This window comes from Falco punctatus (assembly GCF_963210335.1).
Source record: "Falco punctatus genome assembly, chromosome: 3".
Classification (NCBI taxonomy): domain Eukaryota; kingdom Metazoa; phylum Chordata; class Aves; order Falconiformes; family Falconidae; genus Falco; species Falco punctatus.
In genome coordinates this window covers 110,052,884-110,074,636 of record NC_137582.1, presented here as the reverse complement: position 1 = coordinate 110,074,636, position 21,753 = coordinate 110,052,884, and the positions used below count along the sequence as shown (strand labels likewise).

The following is a 21,753-nucleotide window of genomic DNA, read 5'->3' as shown; positions in this document are numbered from 1 at the left end:
CGGGATGTGGGGTGCTGCAGGATTTGTGGTGCTTGGAATTTGGGGTGCCGTGGTTGCTGCAGCATTTGGGGTGCCTTGGGTGCTGCAGGATTTGGGGTGCTTGGAATTTGGGGTGCCTTGGGTGCTTTGGGGATTTGGGGTGCTTTGGGGATTTGGGGTGCTTTGGGTGCTGCGGGATTTGGGGTGCTGCGGGATTTGGGGTGCTGCAGTATCATACAGATTTGGGGTGCTGGGATGGGGGTGTTGGGGGATTGGGGGTGCTGGGGCCCGATCCAGCCGCCCCGGCCCGCGCCCGGCGCAGCGGAAAAACCACATTATTTTTAGGCCGGAAAAAGCCGATTTCTGGTCCGGCCTTTTTCCGGCCCAGCGGATGCCGGGGCAGGGGTGGGGGGGCCGGCAGCCCCCCCCAAACCAGCCCCCCGGGACCCCCATCCCGGAGGACGGGGGTGGGGGTGGGGCTGGCGGAGGGCTGGCGAGCCAGTTACCCTCCCCCCAGTTACACCACCACCTCCCCCCAGTTACGCCCCCCGGTATCTTAACTGGTGGGTGGGGGGCGTGGCCGGTAGTAGCCCCATGGCCCCGCCCCCTGCTGCCATTGGCTGCCGACCCCCCCGTCCCTTCCCACGCCGCTTCATGAATGAAAGGGGAGGGGGCTGGCGGGGGGGGCTTTAACCCCCTGATGACCGGAGCTGAGGAGGGGGGACACGGTGGTACGGGACCGATCCGGACACCCCACACCCACCCACCCACCCCACCCTGCGCGTGCAGCCCCGTGGGGGGTCCCACCCCCACCCCCCGCTAGCCCACTCCCGATCCTCAGGCTCGGCCCCCCCCCCAGTCCCATACTGGTGTGTACTGGGAGCGGCTCCTGTCCCTTTAAGAGCGGGCGTGGCCGGGTGACATCACAGGGACATGAATGAACAGGAGCGGGGTGCTCAGCCCCACACGCCCCACAGCGCTGGTTGTGCCGCCGGTTGTGGGGTGCACCCCGGCCCCCCAAGCCCCCCACCATGGCTGGCACCCCCCCAGCCTTCACCCTCCTCTTCCTCACCGCCGTCACCCCCCTGGCAGCCGAAGAAGGTGAGCTCCGCGCTTGGGGGGGGGACACCCCAAAACCCGCTTATTGGGGTGCGGGGGGGGGGGCTGAGATGTTGGGGGGGCTGGGGATCCCCCAAAATAAAGGATGATGGGGGGGTGCTCCCCCCTCAAAAAAAGGGGCACACATGGGTGCGGCGAGCTACGGGGTGCGGGGGGAGTTAAAGAGTTAAGAAAGAGGGGAAAAAAGAAAGAGGAAAAAAATTAAGAAAGAGGGAAAAAAAGAAAGAGGGAAGAAAGTTTTAAAACTGTGGAAAGTTAGAAAAGGGGGGGAGAAAGCTAAAAGAGGAGGGAGGGAGGGAGGGAGAAAAGGGGGAGCTGGGAAAATAAATAAAATGGGGGGAAAACCAAAAGTTTTGGGCAACTTTTCCCATGTGGAGCGTCCGACCGGGTCCAGCTGGTTCCCCCCGAAAAGTGGCGTTGGGGCTGGGGGAGTTTAAAGGGAATAAACCCCCAAAAAGGGGGAAATTTCCCCTGAGCGGAGCGTGTGCCGCAGCCGGCGCTGGGCCGGGCAGGATCCGGCCCCGAGCTGGGAAACAATGTCAGGAAAACCCCAAAAAGCTGGGAAAAACAAGCGGCGTCCTGGCCTCCACCTCGCAGCCTTCCCCAGCTGGGTTCTGAGCTCGCTTTGGGGGGTTCGGGGGGGGAAAAAAAGGGGGAAAGTCACTTTTTTAATATATACATTTAATTAAAAAAAAAAAAGGTTGCTAAAAATTCTGTCCAAAGGGTTTAATCTGTTGCTTTCGAGGGAAAAAAGGAAGGATCCAGCCCCGACTGTAAATAAATTGGAGGCTGGCGGGGGGATTTGGGATGGAAAATACCTTCCTAAAAAATAAAAATGGGGTAAAAAAACCTAAAATGAGGATTTTTTTTAAGTGCTGGGGGGAAGGTGGAGGTGGGGACCCTCACCCGACCTGCAGGAGTTGGGGCACGTTCCCGAGGTGCCGATTCCCGGGAGGGATCCGTGGGGATTCTTGGGTCGAAAACTGCAAAAAAGAGGGAAGTGTTGGGAGAGTAGCGGGACTGGGGGGGGGGGGGTCTTCCCATTGCTTGGGCAGGGCAAAATCCGGTGGGATGGGGCGGCTGGGGGGTGCTGGGCGCCCTGGCTGGATCCTTGTGCCACTTGGTCTGAGGTTTGGGGGGTCCCTGAGGGTGGGGAGGGGATGAGGGAATGGGACAGGATTAGGATGGGGACGGGATGGGAATAGGAGGGGGTGGGATTGGGATTCGTTTTGGGATTGGGATTCGGAGTAAAACTGGGATGGGACTGGGACTGGATTTGGGATGAGATTGGGATTGAGATGAGGATGGGGACAGGATTGGGATGGGATAGGGACAGGACAGGGATGGGCTGGAAAACGCAGTTGGGGACAGGGATAAGGATGCGGCTGGGGATGGGACAGGGATGCAGGTGTGGGGTGCGGTGGTGGTGGTGGTGGCACCAGCAGGGACAGTGCAGGTGGGGACAGTGACAATGGTGCAGGGGCTGCAGGTGGTGGCAGGGACAGTGGTGGGGCTGCAGGTTGGGGTGGAGGTGGTGGTGATGGCCGTGGTGATGGCTATGGTGACGGTGGCGCTGGAGGTGACGAAGGCCGCGGTGATGGCCACGGCCATGCTGCTGGTGGCAGTGGAGATGGTGATGCCGATGGCAATGGCAGGGTGGGTGGAGGTGGCACCGGGGATGGGGGTGCAGATGCCGATGGTGATGGCACAGGAGGTGCCGACAGCACCGGTGGCCCTGGGCATGGGTGCGCCCTTGGGTGCTGCACCCCTTGACTCAACAGCCGCAGCCCCGGGTCTGTCCCCTGACTCGCCCCCGCCATGCCCGGGGGGGGGACACCCCACCAGCTCGGCTCACGCGCCAGCCCCCCGCCGGCTTTCCGCTCTCCGGAGGCTCGGGGGGGATTTCCAGCCGCAGGAAAGCCGGGATATCCGCCCCGGCATCCTTCCTGACCCGGGCACGGTGGGGGGGATGACGGAGCCACATGCGTGTGTGTCCCCCAACCAGGTTCTTGGGGTTCCCCTCCCTAGACTTTACCCTCTTGGGGCATGTCACGAGCTCGCCCGTTCTCAGCCAAGGAGGTTGGCGGGGGGGCATCCATCCTCGAAACTCCCCCACCCCACTGGGACCCATCCTGTGAACCCAGGCGTCCGGGCACATTCCTGGGGGGTGATTCACCAAGGGGGGGGGCACCCGTCAGCACTTCCCTCCCGGCCTCCTCTTCCTCTCCCAGGCGCTGGATCCAGCCACCGCCCTCACGGGCAGCCGGCATGTCCCGGCAGGTCTGCCTGCCCTCGCGCCCTGCGGAGCTCTGCGCGGGTTCCCCTCTTTTGGGGGAGGCCCTGGGGGTCTTCTGGGGGGGTTTCCAGGCAAATCCATTGGGAATGGGGGTCCTGGAGGTATCTGGGGCTCCCGGGAGTGTTTGCAGGTCCTAGGACATCTACAGGGACTGGGTGCATCCGTGAGTCCTGGGGACATCCATGGGTCCTGGATGCATCTGTGGGTCCCAGGGACATCCCATGGGTCACAGTGGCATTTGTGGGTCCCAGGGATATATACATGGATCCTGGGGGACACCCATGGGTCCCAGAGGCATCTGTGGGTCCCAGGGACATACACATGGCTTGCAGTGGCATTTGTGGGTCCCAGGGATATATACATTGTACCTGGGGGACATCCATGGGTCCCAGGGGTGCATTGGTGGCACCTGCAGGTCCTAGGGCCACCCCGTGGGTCCTGGTGGCATCTCTCACCCCGCTAAAGCCCCTCTCCTCTCCCCGCAGTGGTCCTGCTGGACTTCGCCAAGGCGCAGGGGGAGCTGGGCTGGCTGACCCAGCCCTACGGCAAAGGGGTGAGCACTGGGGGACCCGGCGTCCAGCACCACCCTGAGAGCCCACGCTGGGCACTGGGACTTCCATGGGGACAAGGACATCCATGGGGATGGAGACCTCCATGGGGATAGGGATGGAGATGGGGACCCCCATAGGGACAGGGACCTCCGTGGGGATGGGGCCACTCGTGAGGATGGGGGCATCCATTGGGTTGGGGACATATATCGGGATGGGGACACCTGTAGAGATGGACATGGTGACATCCACAGGGTTGAGGACCTCCATGGGGAGGGGATCACCCAGAGATGGAAATGGAGAGGGGGACATCCATGGCAATGGAGACCTCCACGGGGATTGGGTTGGGGATGTCCACGTGGATGGGGACGGGCATGGGGACATCCACAGGGTTGGGGACCTCCATGGGGACAGGGACATCCATGGGGATTGGGTTGGGGATATCCGTGTAGATGGGGACAGGCACATCCATGGGGACATCCACAGGGTTGGGGACATTCACTGGGATGGGGACCTCCACTGGGATGGTCTTGGGGACCTCCACGGTGACAGGGACATCCACGGGGACCAGGAGCACCGCCCCCCTGCCTCAGTTTCCCCCCCCCCCCAGCACCTGTTTCTCTCTTGGGGGGCAGTGGGACCTGCTGCAGAACGTGCTGAACGACTCCTTGATCTACATCTACTCGGTGTGCAACGTGCTGGAGGGCGAGCAGGAGAACTGGCTCCGCACCAACTGGATCTACCGCGGTGTGGCCCAACGCATCTTCATCGAACTCCAATTCACCGTCCGCGACTGCAACAGCTTCCCCACCGCTGGCGGCGGCTCCTGCAAGGAGACCTTCAACCTCTACTACGCCGAATCCGACGTGGATTACGGCACCAACTTCCAGAAGAGACAGTTCAAGAAGATCGACACCATCGCGCCGGATGAAATCACCGTCCAGGATGATTTTGCTTCCCGGAATGTTAAACTCAACGTTGAGGTCCGATCGGTGGGACCTCTCCGTCGGAAAGGTTTCTACTTGGCTTTCCAGGATTTGGGAGCGTGCGTGGCGTTGCTTTCCGTTCGGATTTATTACAAGAGGTGCCCGGCTGTTTTACGGGGGATGGCTCTCTTCCCCGAGACGGTGGCCGGCATCGACTCGCAGACCTTGGCCGAGGTGCGGGGAAGGTGCGTGGAGGAGGCGGTGGCCGAGCAGGCGCCCGCGCTGCACTGCAACGCCGACGGCGAGTGGCTGGTGCCCATCGGGGAGTGCCTGTGCCGCGCTGGCTATGAGAAAGCGGGAGAGACTTGCCAAGGTGAGGGGAAGTGGGATGGAGGGGCTGAGGAGCCATGGAGGGGGGGGGATGTACCGGCTCGATGCGTGCCAGGGGGTAGAAGGCCGGGGAGGGCAGAGAAATGGGCTGTTGGTCCCAAAATTCCCCATCCTGGATCCTCAACCCAGAGCATCACTAGTGCAGTGAGTGCAGCAGGGCTCAGCCAGGAGGGGGTGGGCTGGGGGGGGTCCCAGTAATATTAGACGCTGCAAAAATAAGGTGAAATACCCTAAAATCCCCACTCTGGGTCGGAAAAATGGGCTGTTGGCCCCAAAATTCCCTATCCTGGATCCTCAACCTGGAGCATCACTAGTGCAGTGAGCGTGGCAGGGCTCAGCCAGGAGGGGGGTGGGCTGGGGGGGTCCCAATAGTAAAGAAGCTGCAAAAATAAAGTAAAATACCCTAAAATCCCCACTCTGGGTTGGAGAAATGGGCTGTTGGCCCCAAAATTCCCCATCCTGGATCCTCGCCCCAGAGCATCATTAGTGCAGCGAGTGCAGCAGGGCTCAGCCGGGAGGGGGGTGGGCTGGGGGCGTCCCAATAATAAAGAAGCTACAAAATAAGGTGAAATACCCTAAAATCCCCACTCTGGGTGCTTGGGAGGGTGATGCACCCCAAAACCCGTCTGGGTGAGGATGCTGTGAGTGGGGAGGGGGAATTGGGGGTCTCACCGGTGTCACTGTGTGTGTGTCCCCTCCCAGCTTGCCCTCCCGGCTCCTTCAAGGCCACCGTGTCCCCCGAGGGCTGCCAGCCCTGCCCGCCCCACACCCTGCCCTCCCCTGCTGCCGCCGCCACCTGCCCCTGCCAGGACGGCTTCTTCCGCGCCCCCACCGACCCCCCCGCCGACCCCTGCACCCGTAAGTGACCTTTTTTTTGGGGGGGTGGGGGGAAACTGAGGCACGGTGTGGCCATCCCTCCCCCTGACCTCCCCTCCCTGCTCTCTGTCCCCCCTCCCAGGTCCCCCCTCGCCCCCCCAAGGTGTCACAGCTGTGGGGCTGGGGGCCACGGTGCAGCTGCGTTGGTCCCCCCCTGCTGACCCCGGTGGCCGTAGGGATGTCACCTACAGCGTCACCTGTGAGCAGTGCTGGCCGGAGAGCGGGGAGTGCCGTCCCTGCGACGGGGGGCTCCGCTATTCGCAGTCCCCCCGGGGGTTGACGGGGACGGGGGTCACCGTCACTGACCTGGAGCCACATGTCAACTACACCTTCACTGTCGAAGCCCAGAATGGCGTGTCACCCTACAGCCACCACCGTAGTGTAGCTGCCACCACCATCAGCGTCAACCAGACGGGTAAGGGGCCACCAGCATCTCCCACATCTTCCCTCCATCGTGGGGACACCTCCCTGATGTCACTGTCCCCACGGCAGAGCCACCTCGGGTGACATCAGTGAGCCTGGATGGACGGACGGCCACCAGCTTGGTCCTCTCCTGGACGGTGCCACCGCGGCAGCAGAGTCGGGTCTGGAAGTACGAGGTCACCTACAGCAAGAAGGTCTGTCCTGTGTCACAGCTTCAGCCCACCACCCCTAAATCCATCATCCCCATCCTTGTGTGTCCCCTCTGTCCATGTCACCTCCATCCTTACCCGCATCTGTGTCACCTCCATCCTTACCCGCATCCGTGTCACCTCCATCCTTACCCACACCTGTGTCACCTCTCCATCCGTGTCACCTCTCCATCTGTGTCACCATTCCATCCCTGTCACCTCCATCCTCACCCCATCCATCTGCGTCACCTCCACCCCTGTCACCCCCCTCCCCCATGTCCCCAGGTGGATGAGAACAGCTACTCAGTGCTGCGCTGCGAGGGCACCTCCGTCACCCTCCCCAAGTTGTCCCCTGCCACCGCCTACGTGGTGCGGGTCCAGGCGCTCACCCCGGACGGCCACGGTGCCTACAGCCCCCAGCACGAGTTCGAGACCTTGCCTGAGGGTGAGGATCTCGGGGGGGGGGGGGGGGGGGAGGATTGTGGGGTGCGGGGTCCAGGGTGTGCATGGTTCACCCCAACTCCCCCCCAAACTGTCCCCGCAGGCACCGAGGCCATGGCATCCACCGCTGTCATCAGCGGCTCCGTCGCTGGTGTCATCTTTGTTGTCCTCCTCTTGGCCATTCTCTACATCCTCCGGCGGTAAAGTGATAAAAAAACCCCAACCCTCCCCAAAGAAACCCCAAAATACCATTTTTTCCACCACAAGGATGAGCGAGGGGTAATTTTTGGGGGCAAAATGCTGCTTTTTTGCAGGAGGAGGAGGTCACGGCCACGCCAGTCTGCCGAGGATGTCTACTTCTCCAAGTCAGGTGAGCAATGGGACAGTGGGGTCAACAGGGATGGGTGGGGGGTGACATGGGTTCTGACCCCCCCCCCCCATCACCCCGCAGACCAGCTGAAGCCCCTCAAGACCTACGTTGACCCACACACCTACGAAGACCCCAACCAAGCCATGCTCAAGTTCACCACTGAGATCCCTCCATCTTCCATCACCCGCCAGAAGGTCATCGGCGCCGGTAGGTCCTTGGGTGGCTTTGTCACCCCAAAGACACCCTAAAGTTGAACCAGGATGGGGGGGGTTAAACGTCCCCCCTCCCTCCGAGCAGGTGAATTTGGGGAGGTCTACAAGGGCACCCTGAAGCGTGGTAAGAAGGAGGTGCCGGTGGCCATCAAGACCTTGAAGGTGGGCTACACGGAGAAGCAACGGGTGGACTTCTTGAGCGAAGCAACCATCATGGGCCAGTTCTGCCACCACAACATCATCCGCCTGGAAGGGGTCGTCTCCAAGTGTGAGTCTCGTGTGTCCGCCCCAACCCACCCTCCCAAGTTTCCCTTGAAAACACCCCAAAACCCACTATATAAAAATATGGTGTTTTGAGCAACAAGGTTTTGAGGGGGTTGGGGGTTTTGGAGGCTTTTCTGGGGGGGCATTGTGCTTTTGGGGGGCAGACACTTGGGGGTTTGTGGGTTTCTATTTTGAGGGGGTGTTTGTTTTGTTGGGGGGGTGGAGGTTTTAGGGTTTTCTTGGGGGAGGTGTGAGGTTTTTTGGGGGCGCTTGTGGGATTTTGGGGGCTGTGGGGGGGTTCAGAAGTTTTGGGGTTGAGCTTTTGGGGAGTTGGGGGGTGGGTTTTTTTAGTTTTTGGGGGCAGGGCTGGTTTTTTGGGGGGAGTTGGGGATTTTGGAGGGGGTTGGGTGTTTTGGGGGTTTTTGTTTTGGAGGGGTTGGGTTTTGTGGGAGGGGGTGGGGGGATTTGGGGGAGGGGGTTTACCCATTTTGAGTCTTTTTTTTTATTATGATTTCATACAGACAAACCCTTCATGATCATCACGGAGTACATGGAGAACGGCGCGCTGGATAAATTCCTGCGGGTAGGTGAAGCGTGGTGGCAACGTCCCCTCCGGGCAAGGATTGCCGGGTGGTGGAACCACCAAAACTCATCGCGGGAGGTGGGATGAGAGGTGGATTCGAGGCTGGATTCTCCCCTTTCCCCAGGAAAAACAGGGGGAATTCGGCGTCATCCAGCTGGTGGGCATGTTGCGGGGCATCGCCGCCGGCATGAAGTACTTGGCCAACATGAATTACGTCCACCGGGATCTGGCCGCCCGGAATATCTTGGTGAACAGCAACCTGGTGTGCAAAGTGTCCGATTTTGGGCTTTCACGGGTGTTGGAAGACGACCCTGAAGCCACCTATACCACCAGCGTAAGTGCCACCAAGGGCTGGGCTGGCTTGGCCGCGGGTGGGGGGGGTTGGGGGGTGCAGGGTTGACCCCAACGTTGCCGTAGGGGGGGAAGATCCCCATCCGCTGGACGGCGCCCGAAGCCATCTCCTACCGCAAGTTCACCTCCGCCAGCGACGTCTGGAGCTACGGCATCGTCATGTGGGAGGTGATGTCCTACGGCGAGCGCCCGTACTGGGAGCTCTCAAACCACGAGGTGAGCACCCCCCTCCTCCAACACTGATTTTGGCGAGGGGGGGGGCTTGTTAAACGGCCAGCTTTTTGGGAGGGGACGCACCACTCAACCTCCTTCTCCTGGTAGGTGATGAAGGCCATCAACGAGGGCTTCCGCCTGCCGGCGCCCCTGGATTGTCCCTCTGCCATCTACCAGCTGATGATGCAGTGCTGGCAGCAGGAGCGCAGCCGGCGCCCCAGGTTTGCCGATATCGTCAGCATCCTCGACAAGCTCATCCGCGCCCCCGACTCCCTTAAGGCGCTGGCAGACTTCGACCCCCGGTGAGCACCAAGAGCTGGCCCGGGGCGAGGAGGGGGGGCAAGGAGGGGGGAGGAAAGGGGGGTGCAGCTTGCACTGTCGCACCCTTGCATGCTCCTGTGCACCTTGGCAGGTTTTGGAGTGCTGCAGGGGGTTTTCGCATCGCTTTTTGCAGGCTTGCACTCTTGCACTGGGTTCTGCATCTTGGCGTTCTTGCGTTGCTCTGTGCATCTCCGCATTTTTGTGTTTGGGTTTTGCACCTCTGCATCCTTGCGTCGCTTTTTGCACCTCTGCGTCCTTGCGTTGCTTTTTGCACCTCTGCGTCCTTGCGTCGCTTTTTGCACCTTTGCGTCCTTGCGTCGCTTTTTCTAGCTCTGCGTTTCTGCATTGCTTTTTGCAACTTTGCATTCCTGCGTGCTCTTTTGCATCGTGGCATTCCTGCGCTCCTTTTTGGGTCTCGGCATTTTTGCACTGGTTTTGCATTCTTGCATTGGGTCTTGCATCTCTGCATGGTGGCGCGTTTCTTTGCATCTGTGCTTTGTAATTTTTTTATTTTGTAGTTTTATATTCCTGCATTCTTTTCTAGACCTTTGCTCTTTTTAATTGATTTTGCAGCTTTTCATTGTGGTTTTTTTCTGCTTTTTTGCATCTGTGCGTTTTCGCTTTTTTTTCCCCTTTGGCATTTTTGCATTGTTTCTTGCTTTTTTAGTGTTCTTGCCTCATTTTTTGCATTTCCACTTTTTCCATTACTCTTCACATCTTCACCTCTCTGCCTTCTTTTTTACATCTGGGCACTTTCGCATCACCTCTCACTTTTTTTGCACTGTTTGCGTTATACTTTTGCTTTCCAGCATTCCGTTTTGCATTGAGCTGTTGCCTTTTTGCATCTTGGCATTGGGGCATTGCTTTGTGCATTTCTGCATCTTGACATTTAGGTGTTGCTTTTTTGCATTTGTGCTTTTTAATTTTTGCATTCTCCATTGCTGCATCATTTTTTGCGTCATTCCATTTCTGCATAAATTTTTTGCATCATTCTGTTTCTGCATTATTTTTGCATCCTGCCACTTTTGCATCATTTTCCCCCTACTGTTGTTTCTGCACCCCCCTTTTTTTTTTTTTTTTTTTTTTTTTGCATCTTCCCCCTTCTGCATTATTTTTTGGTGTCCTTCCATTTTCACATTGTTTTTGCACCCTCCCATTTCTGCACCATTTCTGCACCCCCCGTTCCCGCCCCGCCAGGGTCTCCATCCGCCTGCCCAGCACCAGTGGCTCAGAGGGCGTCCCCTTCCGCTCCGTCCCCGAGTGGCTGGAGTCCATTAGGATGCCCCAGTACACGGAGCACTTCATGGCCTCGGGCTACAGCACCATCGAGAAGGTCCTGCAGATGACCAGCGAGTGAGTCCACATCCCTGTGGTGTCCCCATACTGTCCCCATGATGTCCCTGTGGTGTCCCCATACTGTCCCCATGGCATCCTCATACTGTGTCCTTGGTGTCCTCGTACTGTCCCCATGGTGTCCTCATAGTGTCCCTGAGGTGTCCCCATCCCTTACTTACAGTGTCCTCATGCTATATCCATGGTGTCCCTATGGCATCCTCATACTAGATCCATGGTGTCCCCCTACCGCATCCATGGTGTCCCCATACCATCCCCATGGTGTCCCTATGGATCCTCATACTAGGTCCATGGTCCCCCCTGCTGCATCCATGGTGTCCCTGTGGTGTCCCCTTGGTGTCCCTATGGCATCCTCATACTAGATCCATGGTGTCCCTGTGGTGTCTGTGTCCCCATGGTGTCCCTATGGATCCTCATACTAGATCCATGGTGTCCCCCCACTGCATCCATGGTGTCCCTATGGATCCTTATACTAGATCCATGGTGTCCCTGTGGTGTCTGTGTCCCCATGGCATCCCTATGGATCCTCATACTAGATCCATGGCGTCCCCCTACTGCATCCATGGTGTCCCCATGGCATCCCTATGGATCCTCATACTAGATCCATGGTGTCCCCCTACTGCATCCATGGTGTCCCCATGGCGTCCCTATGGATCCTCATACTAGATCCATGGTGTCCCTATGGCATCCTCATTCTAGATCCATGGTGTCCCCCTACTGCATCCATGGTGTCCCCGTGGTGTCCCTGCGGTGTGTCCCCATGCTGTCCCCTCCGGCTGCCACCCAGGGACAGGGACAGGAATCCACATCCCGCGGATGGCCCGAGGGACCCGTTCCCTCTAGGATCCGGCCAGAGATGCAGAGCCATGTCCATCCAGCTGTCCCCAGCAGTGGGGCTGTTGGGGGGACACGAGCCCCAAAACGGGGCGGGGGGGGACACGCCCACAGCTCTTCCCACCCCAATAACCATCATTATTTATTTGCTTCCTCCCCCCACCCTTATCCCCAGTGACATCAAGAAAATCGGGGTGCGCCTGCCGGGGCACCAGAAGCGCATCGCCTACAGCCTGCTGGGGCTGCAGGAGCAGCTCGGGGCTGGGGGGGTCCCCATTTAACCCCCCCCCCAGATACTTGAAAGCAACCAAATGAAGACACCCCCCCCCTCCTTCTCCCCGAGGGGTTTATTTATTATTTCTATTATTATTTTGGGTTTTTTATAGTATTATTATTATTATCATCCCCGGGGTTGGGGATTGAAACAGGTGTCACCCCCCATCCTCCCCCCTCTCCCCCCCAAAAAAAATGCCAAAAATTAAATTTCAAGCTCTTTGGGGGCTGGGCGAGGTGTTTTGGGGGGTTCCTCTTTTTTTTCTACATTTCAAGAAAAAAAAAAAGGGCTCAGCCCCCACACTGGCTTATTTTTGCTTTTTTCTCCCTATTTATTCCTCTCCCACCGGGTTTCTGGGTGGGTTGTTTTTTTTTCTCCCCCTTTAACGCTGATCTGCCAGTGTTACCTTTTCCTTTTGTTTTTTAACCTAATTTATTCTATTTTTGTATATTTATTGCAAGGAAGCAAAGGTCATGTCAGATTTTTGAGAGCAAAAAGGGGGAAATTTTTTTTTTTAAAAAAAAAAAAAACAACAAAAAACCCGGATCCCCATTCCCGTCGTCCCCCTCCTTTTCATTTATTTTCAGGGGTTTGGGGGATTTTTGTGGGGTTTTGATTAAAATAAAAATGTGATTTTTTTGTTTTCTAAAATACTGTCATTTCCCACTGGCTCACTGGGACCACAGGAATTGGGGGGGGCAGAGAGATGGGGGCTTTTCCTCATTTTCGGGGTCTTTTAAGGGGTTTTAAAGGATTTTAAAGGATTTTTTAAGAAATTCAGAGGGGTTTTAAGAATTTTTGAAGGGGGTTTGAGGAGGGGGTTTTAGGGGTCTTAAGGAGTTTAAAGGATTTTTAAAGGTTTTCAGGGGGTTCAAGGCAGATTTTAAGGGTTTTTCAGGATTTTTTAAGGGGGTTTTAGGGGTTTTTAAGGGTTTAGGTTGGTTCTGTTTTTAAGGGAGGTTTAAGGGGATTTATGGGAGGTTTTAGGAGGGTTTAGGGGTTTTAAGGTGTTGTAAGGAGTTTTTTAAAGGGGTTTTAAAAGCATTTTTAAGGGGGGTTGAGGGTGGGGTTTTAAAGGGGTTTAAGGGGGGTTTGGGGGGTGTTAGAGGGTTTTTAAAGGGGTTATCAGGGTGTTTAAGAGGAGTTTAAGGGGTTGTAGTCAGCTCGAGGAGCATTTCCCACCCAGGGCCCATTCTCCTGGGCGAAATCCAGGAGGAATTTGGCCTTTTTACCACCTGCCCCTCCCCCGTGCCAAACCCCACCGGTGGCAGCGGGGCCGGCTGCCCGGTGCCTGCAAAGAACGGGGTGGAAAAAAGCCGGAAAAAGGGTTTACTGGTGGTTGATTTTCCCAAAACCATCAAAAAGGAGGGGGTGGGTGTTAGGGGGGACCAGCGTCTTGCTGCAGAAGCTGCCGTTTGGGTGGGTTTCACCTGCTTTGGGGCGTTCGGGCTGCGGATGCTCCGTGCGTGTCGTGAGTTTGCTGGGCTCGGTCCCGGCTCAAAGTCCAGCAGCGGGGGGGGGGACACCCCGGATTTGGGGGTGCGGCGGCGCCTTATCTGTTTGCCTATGGCAGGGCCAGGTAAGGATGATGGGGAAACTGAGGCACCGGGCCTTTGAGGTGCCCCCCCCCCCCCCCTGCCTGGCTCGGTTTCGGTGAAACCATGAGAGCAGGGGTGGGGTGATGGGCGGGGGGGGGGGCATCACCCATGGGTGCTGTGGTCGCCATGCCCCACTGAGCATCTTTCCCAAGTGATCCCATCATGCTGTGAGCACCCTCACCCCACCGGGCATCCTCCATGGGTGCTGTGGACCCCCCCCCTGTGGTCCCCTCACCCCACCGGGCATCCTCCATGGGTGCCGTGGACCCTGTACCCCACTGAGCATCCTTCCCAAGTGACATGGGTGCTGTGGTCCCCACTGAACACCTTCTGTAGATGCCATGGACCCCTCCCCATGGTCCGCTCACCCTGCTGAGCACCCACCATGGGCAGTATGGGTGCTGTGGTACCCCTACCCCACTGAGCATCCTTTCCAAGTGATCCCATCACCCTGTGAGCACCTTCATCCCACTGAGCATCTTCCATGGGTGCTGTGGACCCCCTCCCCATGGTCCCCTCACCCCACCCGGCACCCTCCATGGGTGCTGTGGTCCCTGTACCCCACTGAGCATCCTTCCCAAGGGACATGGGTGCTGTGGTCCCATCACCCTATGAGCACCCTCATCCCACCAGGCACTCTCCATGGGTGCTATGCCCCCCCTCCCTGTGGTCCCCTCACCCCACTGAGCATCCTCCGTGGGGCACATGGGTGCTGCAGCCCAGCTCTGCTCCCAGCAGCCTCACTCCACCCCAGCCCCCACCCTGGCACCCATCCCAGCTCCCGCCCTGCTTTTGGGGTGTCTTCTGGTGCTGTCCCTGCTTCACCTCCTCTGGCTGGGCCCAGACATGCCTGCCTCACCCAACCTGCCCCGCCGTGCTTAATTAGCCTGGCAGACTTAATTACATCTTTGTTAGTGCCCGCCACACCCTCCATTCCCCCCCCCCCCCAAAAAAAAAACACCGCACCCCAGTTGGGGGGGACACCAAAGAGCTGGGGAGGGCTCAGCACCCCCTCGTTTCCCCAGGATCTTGGGGTCACAAAACACTCGCCACCCTTATTCATTGCAATAATTAAGGATAATTATGTGCTGAAAATTACTAGGGGGGGTCCACGGTGGGGGTGTTGCACAGACTGGGGCACTTCAGTGCATGTCCTAGGGCTGGGCACAGTTTTGGGGTGATTTTGGGGGGTTTTGAGCACTGCTGCGGGGTACGGGGGGGGTGACCCCTCCACAAATGAACCCTGTGGTGCTAGAGGAGGAGGAGGAAGGAGAAGAGGAAGCAATGAGGATGTATTTAATACAGGAGGAGACTCTGCCGGAGAACAGCCCCTGCCCCAACCCAGATGCCTGGGTTCCCCTGGGGGGGACCTGCACCACCTGGGGGGTCAGGACCCCCCTCTTTCCGTGGGTAACATCCCTGGGGAGGGGTCCCTTGTGATCCCCAAAAGTCATCACTTGGGGTTGGCGAGCTCCTCGATCGCTCTCCGCAGCTGCAAGGGGACAGAGAAGGTGGGACGGGGGCTTGTGTCCCCCATTCTCACCCCCTTGTCCCCCCCCTTGTCCCCCGCCTCACCTCCACCCGGCTGACGGCTCCCACCAGCTCCCCAAAGCGGGTGACAAAGATGCGCTGCAGCTTCAGCAGCTCGAAGAGGTGATGGGCCTTGGGGAGGTGACAACAGGGACACGTGGGGACAAAGCCACCCCTGCCATGCTGTGTCCCCTCACCGCGACACAGCACTGGGGGGCAGGGGGTGGTTCCCAGCCCCATCAGGATGTGTGTGTGTCCCCAAACCTGGTGCAGGGAGGTCCATGGTGAGAGTTGGAGCATGATGGGCTCGATGGTGCAGTTGTCCCCAAGCGTCCCCGCGGTGGCCAGCTTGGGGAAGGTGACATGTTAATTTGTGGGTGAAAAAAATAGCTTTTTTGGGTGCATCAGGGTGCTCACCCCTATTTACCTTCTCCCCTGGGGGTGCCTGGGGATGCTTGTGGCTCTGGAGAAAGGTGACCAGCTGGGCTCTGCTGACGGTGCCCACCAGCATGGGTGACCCTGGCAGACAAAGACAAGCCTGGTGACGTCCCCCCACCAGCCACGGTGAGACACCCCCCCCCCCCCCATACTCCACATCCCACCTGTGCTCTCCACCACGGGGTATTCGGCATCAACAGAGGCATCCAAGGCCACCAGCACCTCCTCGAAGCCACCACTCTTAACCAACGTCACCACCCGGCGCTCCATGAACTCCTCCACCACCACTTTATAGGAACTGGTAAGCCATAAACCCCCCAAATTTCCATCATTTTGCAGGAAATCATCCCAAAATATGGTCTGGGGTGGGGGGATGCTTACGCCATGTGCCGGCTGCGGATGCGGGGTAGGTAGGGCAGCTTCTTGACAATGATGGTGCCATCGTAGAAGGATGGTTGATGTTTCTGGGTGATGGCGTTGGCCACCAGCACGGCCAGGATGACGGGGAGGACGTGGCTCAGGTGACCGGTGGCCTCGCACACCAGTAAAGCCGTGGAGATGGCGTGGGTCACTGAGCCTGAAAAGGCGGCTGCGCCTGTCGTGGAGAACCGGAATGGGGGGGTGTCAGTGTATGGGCAGCAGGTGCCCCCCACCCATGGGTGTCCCCCCTTCCCCACTGACTCACCGGCCAGGGCGTAGCCACCAGGGATGACGGGGCGCAGGTCCCCCTCCGAACGGAGGCCCCGGGGGAAGAGCAGGGCCACCACCTCCCCCAGTAAGCGCCCGATGGCGGCTCCTAAAATGGGGAGGGGGGAAGGTGGGAGACCGCAGGAGCGCCCCCCTCCCAAGTGATGCAGCTGGAGGTGACCACCCTCCTGCAGACCCCTCAGGGCTGGATACAACCCCTGTACCCCCACCCTCAGGGCTGGCTGTGCCCCCCCCACCCCCAGGGATGGATACAACCCCTGTACCCCCCTCCAGGCTGGATGTACCCCCCTCCAGGGCTGGATACACCCCTGTACCCCCACTCCAAAGGCTGGTTTCTCCCCCTGTACCCCTCCTCAGGGCTGGATCCCCCTCCCCCCGTACCCCGCCTTGGTTCAGACCCCGCAGACACCCAGCCTCACCGTAGATGAAGATGGGCATGAAGTAGCCAGCGGGCAGGGGCAGGGTGGTGGCCAGGATCAGCATCCAGAACTGGGGGGGGCAGAGCCCGGCCAAGGCCAGGGGGGTCATCCTCATGAGGACACCATCTGGGTGGGGGGCAGGACATAGGGACTGAGGGGGAGTATGGCTACCTTCATCAGTAGGAAGAAGGCCAAGGTGCCGAAGATGGTGGCAGAGGGGTGGCACCACTCCTGCCAGAGCCCTGAAGGGTCCACGCTGTGGGGGTTGGCTACCGAGGAGGCGTTGGGGGCCAGCGTGCCCCACGTGAGGTTGTCAAAGAGGGAGGTGAGATATTCCTTCATGGTGAGCTGGGAGGACAGACCGAGGGCCACCCTCAGCACCCGCTGGGATGTGTCGGGGTGCCCCCGGGAGCCCCCCGCCCCCCACTCACCCTGGAGGCCATCAGCTGCCCCAGCCCAGGCGGGAAGGTGATGGAGGCGATGAGCAGCACCACCAGCACTGTGTAGATGGGCTTGCTGGAGGGGGGGGAGAGGTAGGGCTGGGGGGCGCAGGGACAGATGGGCTGGGGGTGGGGGGGAACCCGTGGGTGACTGGGGTGCGGGGGGGGGGACCTGGGATGTATGGGGTGGATGGGCAGAGTGCAGGGGTGGACACGGGAATGCCCAGGGTGTGTGGGTGGGGGGACATACGGACACCCAGGGTGCAGGGGGTGGGCACCCAGGGTGCATGGGGTGGATGCATGGACACGTGCACAGTGTGTGGCACAGATGCACGGACACGCAGGGTGCATGGGTGGACACACAGACACGCGCACAGTGCATGGGGTGGATGCACAGACACGCAGGGTGCATGGGTGGACACAGGGACACACGCACGGCGCATGGGATGGATGCACGGACACGTAGGGTGCATGGGTGGACACACAGACACACGCACAGCGCATGGGGTGGATGCACGGACACGCAGGGTGCATGGGTGGACACAGGGACACACGCACGGTGCATGGGGTGGATGCACAGACACACAGGGTGCAAGGGGTTGATTCCCAGGGTGGACACGCGGATGCCCGAGGTGCATGCGGTAGGACACACGGACACGCAAGGTGCACGGCACGGACACACGGACATGCAGGACGCATGGCGCAGACAGACAGACGCCCGGTACAGACTCGGTGGCCAGCAACTTGGCTGTGAGCCGGTTCTCTCTGACGGCCGCCAGCAGCCAGCGCTGGCAGAAGAGGTAAGCACAGCCCAGGAGCCCGCAGACGGCCCTGTGGAGGAGAGGGCAGGCAGGGTACAGGCAGGGTACAGGCAGGGTACAGGCAGGGTACAGGCAGGGGCCCCCTTACCCCAAAATCACAAAAAAGATGGTCTCCAGGAGGTCGAAGGGGAAATCAATCCTGAGGTCGCTCTTAAAAACAGCGGCGATGGTTTCTGGGAGGGGGGTAGAGGAATGAGCGCATGGTTTTGGGGGGAGCATCCCAAAAATGCTACGGGGGGTGGGGGGTAATGGGAAGAGGGGGCACATCCTGCCCACCCTGCCTTGCCTTGATCGTTGTTGAAGACGGCGAGGAGGCGAAACATGAAGGCACCGCAGGTTGCAGCGAAAAAGCCCCGCCAGTAATCCCGCACGGCAAAGTGGGAGGACATCACCTCGATGCTGAAAAGCACCCCTGGAAAAATGGGGGAGGGGCGGGGGGGGGGAGGGTGTGTCTTTAGGGGAGGCTTTGGGGGTCCCCAGGGTGGGATGGAGGGAGATCCTCACCGCTGATGGGTGCCCCGAAAACCGTGGCCACCCCGACGGCTTGTGCTGCCACCAGCATCTCGTTCTGCTTGAACTTGTCCTGCAGGGTGGGGGGTGGTTAGCCGCAACCCCAATTTTGGGGTGGGGGTGGGGGTGTGTGTAAAATAAAATCCCCCCCCCCCCCCCCAATTTTTGGGTGGGGAACTGCCCCTCAGTTTTCTGGAGGTGGCACCCCCACCTCATACTCCCTTGTGACCGTGGTCCGCATCTTCCCCAAATACGCCGCAGCCATGGCGGAGAGGTGGACAAAGGGACCCTGGGTGGTGAGGTGGGGGGGACACAGTGCTGAGCGTCCGCCCCACCCCCACCCCGGTGCCAACTGAAACTGCCAGCGATGCTGGGAACCGGGATGGGGGGATCCCTCACCACTTTGCCGAGGAAAACAGTGCTGCCGCACGCCAGGGTGCAGGTCAACCCCACCACCTTGGCTCCGAAATTTTGGATGGCCAGGTAGTCCTCCAGCACCACCCCGGTCAGGATGGTCTTCAGCTCTGGGATGCCGGAGCCTGGAAGGGGGAGATCCAAATGTTAGGGGTCCCCCCCACTACTGGGGGGAGAGTTTTGGGGAGGTGGGAGGGTTGGGGTGCAGGTGGCTCACCTCCCGAGTGCGGAGTGATGCTCTGGGAGAAGCCGGTGGAGAAGGCTGCCAGAGCCATGGGGTACATGGTCCACGAGAGGTACTTGAGCACCAAGATGTCACCGACCTCTTGGTAAAGCCACCAGTGGGCTGGAGAAGAGGCATCGGGAGGGATGTGCCCCTATCCCAGAAGACCACCCCCCCTCCTTGATGAGCCCCCAAACGCCGAGCGAAGCCCCCCACGGAAGCCCCTCCTTTACCCTTGTAGAGCCTGGAGACGAGGAGGTCCATCATGAAGCTGATGGTGGCCATGAGGACCCCCAGCACGAAGAGGAAATACCAATCCTCCCCCACACGGAAAAGCTGCTGTTTCACCTGCTCCAGGCACCCTGCGGGGAGGGGGGTGGGGGGCAACAGGGTGCTGACCCCCAAAAAAAACCCCACCCCTCCACCCCCAAAGTCCCCCTCTTTGGGTGGGGGTCTCACCTTGGAGCCTTCTCCTGGCTTTGGGGCAGGGTCTCCAGCTCTGCTCCGACACCAGCACCCTCTCCTCCTCCTTCTCCCCACGCACCCCCTCAGGGACAGGGTGCTCCATCCCGAGGACGTTTTGGGGAACAGGATCCCCCCCTCTTTTTTTCAGCACCCCCTGGCTGGTCCTCCCACCTTGGCCTCCACTGCCAGACTGAGTTTGCAAACGAGCTCATTAAAAACGACCTTGACGAAGCCGACGGACCCGCTCGGGCCGGAGCGAGCCGGGTCCCCCCCCGCCCCCGCCACCTCCAAGCTCCCAATCCCCAAGTACATCCCGGGGCGAGGAGTATTTAATAAGTATTTTAATTAATTATCATTATTACTCATTAATAACAGGCAGGAACGCCAGCATCGCATTCCACGGCGCTGAGGGGGGAGACGGAGAGGGGAAAAATTTCCACCGTCTCCGGCGCAAGACCTAAATTTAGCCCGTTTTACAAGAGCTCTGGCAGGCGGCCGGGAGCCGTAACGAGGCTTTAAAAGGCTCGTCAAGCCGCCCCCCCCGAAATAACCGGCTCTTCGCCTTCACCGGGAGGAGGACGAGGAAGGGGGCTTCGCTCTTCCTCCCCAGTGGGAGCCGGGGGTGGAGGTGTGGGGGGAGCGGTGGATGAACGTGCAATCCTCGGCTGCTTTCCGATCGGAGCACAGCTTCCACCGGGCAGCGTCGCCTGCCGGCACCATGGAGCTTTTTGGGAGCTTCGTCCGGCCCCGCGGCGAGACCTTGGGGTTCCCAGGTGAGTTGGGGTGGGGGGAACACCCCCACATCGCTGTGGCTGTGACCCCCAGAGGCGTTAGGGGGGGACCCCCACCGAACCGCGGCTGTGACCGCCCCTTCTCCGGCAGCTCGGCCTGGCAACACTGGCGCCGTGAAGACCTTGGGCAACACCTATCAGTTCACAGTGGATGTCACCGACTTCGCCCCCGAGGACATCATCGTCACCACCTCCAACAACCAGATCGAGGTGCATGCCGAGAAGGTGGGTGCTCCCTCCCCTCCCCACTCTCCCCCATTGTGGGGGACCCCAAAATCCTCACATGGGGGACACAGGGACCCTCCATCTCCCACCCGACTTCCTAATGGCCAAGTCTATAAACCTCAGTGGGGTTTAATTCACCATTTCCTCGCCTTTTGGCCCCGTATTTCACAGCAACAAAGCCCAGGAGACCCAGGAGCTCTGTAATCACCGTTCTCTGAGGCGGGTGCCAGCCAAAAAAAGCACTTTGTCCCCCTGCCGATGCCACCCACGTGCCACCCATCCCCTAGCAGAGATAAACATTACCACCCACACACAAGGCGCAACCGCCAGCCTCACCCAAGGGCAGGGAACAATGAGCCCTTGTCCTGCTTGCACCCCAAAATCGCCCCTTTTCACCCATTTTATTTTTTCCCAGCTGGCCGCAGACGGCACCGTCATGAACACCTTCACCCACAAATGCCAGCTGCCCGAAGACGTGGACCCCACATCGGTGTCGTCCTCGCTGGGGGATGACGGCACGCTGACCATCCGGGCTCAGCGACAGCCCGCCAAGCACACCGACCATGTCCAGCAAACCTTCCGGACTGAGATCAAGATCTGAGGGGTCGGGGGTCCCTTCCACTCCCCCCGCCCCCCTTAATTATTTAGGTGATTTGGGAAGGAGGCGGGATGTGGGGTAGGGAACAGGAATGCTCCCCTGCAGGGACCTGTGCTGAGGGGCCGGCGTGGAGAGACGCATCCCATCACCCACTGGAGAAACTCCGGAGGGGAGTCCCGGCTCCGGCGATTTTTAGCTGGCGAGGGTTGATGGGGAAGATCCGGCGTGCCAAGAGCCCTGCCGGGAGTGAGGAGCGAGGTTCCCTTCCCCGACCTTCTGCCAGAGCTTGTCCCTGTATATACAGCTTGTGATAAATTATTGAGAACGCCTGACTGCTGCCTCCTCCGTTTTTTATTGTTTTCTTGATGCATTTCCCCCAAAAGGGCTGCGGGTTCAGCCCCAAGGGGTGTCTCAGTAAGGGGTCCTGCAAGTGATTCCTCCTTCCTGACAAAAACAGGGACAAGGAGCCGACCCAGCTCCCCTCCAGTGCCCGCTGCCCCATTTATTTCCAGCCCGGGGTGACTCATTTCTTCCCCGACACTCTATTTCTGAGCCATTCCCTCAGCTGTTCGGCTGCTGGCCCACCTGGAAGGTCACCAAATCCTCCTCCTC

At 59.4% G+C, this 21,753-nt stretch overlaps 3 protein-coding genes across 5 annotated transcripts; 2 read left to right on the top strand and 1 right to left on the bottom strand.

Annotated features, from left to right (window-relative positions):
- The first annotated feature begins 235 nt into the window (after positions 1 to 235).
- Positions 236 to 12,612, top strand: EPHA2 (EPH receptor A2). Its single transcript, XM_080378799.1, has 17 exons — positions 236 to 1,080; positions 3,880 to 3,947; positions 4,578 to 5,241; positions 5,961 to 6,116; positions 6,217 to 6,549; positions 6,627 to 6,751; positions 7,031 to 7,190; positions 7,290 to 7,386; positions 7,501 to 7,556; positions 7,638 to 7,763; positions 7,854 to 8,036; positions 8,554 to 8,615; positions 8,740 to 8,949; positions 9,033 to 9,182; positions 9,288 to 9,481; positions 10,698 to 10,853; positions 11,863 to 12,612. The coding sequence occupies exons 1-17, from the start codon at positions 1,011 to 1,013 to the stop codon at positions 11,966 to 11,968; spliced, it is 2,916 nt and encodes a 971-aa protein (XP_080234925.1). The 5' UTR covers positions 236 to 1,010; the 3' UTR covers positions 11,969 to 12,612.
- A 124-nt stretch (positions 12,613 to 12,736) lies between these two features.
- Positions 12,737 to 19,801, bottom strand: LOC308060289 (chloride channel protein ClC-Kb-like). Of its 3 annotated transcripts, XM_080378810.1 has the most exons (19): positions 19,522 to 19,801; positions 19,296 to 19,424; positions 19,057 to 19,185; positions 18,825 to 18,964; positions 18,637 to 18,714; positions 18,420 to 18,498; positions 18,202 to 18,327; positions 18,004 to 18,088; positions 17,824 to 17,925; positions 17,086 to 17,170; positions 16,826 to 17,002; positions 16,655 to 16,724; positions 16,213 to 16,323; positions 15,909 to 16,122; positions 15,692 to 15,825; positions 15,517 to 15,608; positions 15,354 to 15,437; positions 15,135 to 15,221; positions 12,737 to 15,051 (listed from the first exon to the last, which is right to left on the bottom strand). In XM_080378810.1, the coding sequence occupies exons 1-19, from the start codon at positions 19,628 to 19,630 to the stop codon at positions 15,013 to 15,015; spliced, it is 2,070 nt and encodes a 689-aa protein (XP_080234936.1). In that variant the 5' UTR covers positions 19,631 to 19,801; the 3' UTR covers positions 12,737 to 15,012. The 3 variants fall into 3 exon arrangements, with proteins under 3 accessions (XP_080234936.1, XP_080234937.1, XP_080234938.1); XM_080378811.1 differs by lacking the exon at positions 17,824 to 17,925; XM_080378812.1 differs by lacking the exon at positions 19,296 to 19,424.
- Positions 19,802 to 20,158: 357 nt separating this feature from the next.
- Positions 20,159 to 21,473, top strand: HSPB7 (heat shock protein family B (small) member 7). The gene is made up of 3 exons (XM_080378830.1): positions 20,159 to 20,300; positions 20,410 to 20,543; positions 20,959 to 21,473. Exons 1-3 carry the CDS (start codon positions 20,174 to 20,176, stop codon positions 21,142 to 21,144), a joined length of 447 nt encoding a protein of 148 aa, XP_080234956.1. The 5' UTR covers positions 20,159 to 20,173; the 3' UTR covers positions 21,145 to 21,473.
- The last annotated feature ends 280 nt before the right edge of the window (positions 21,474 to 21,753 follow it).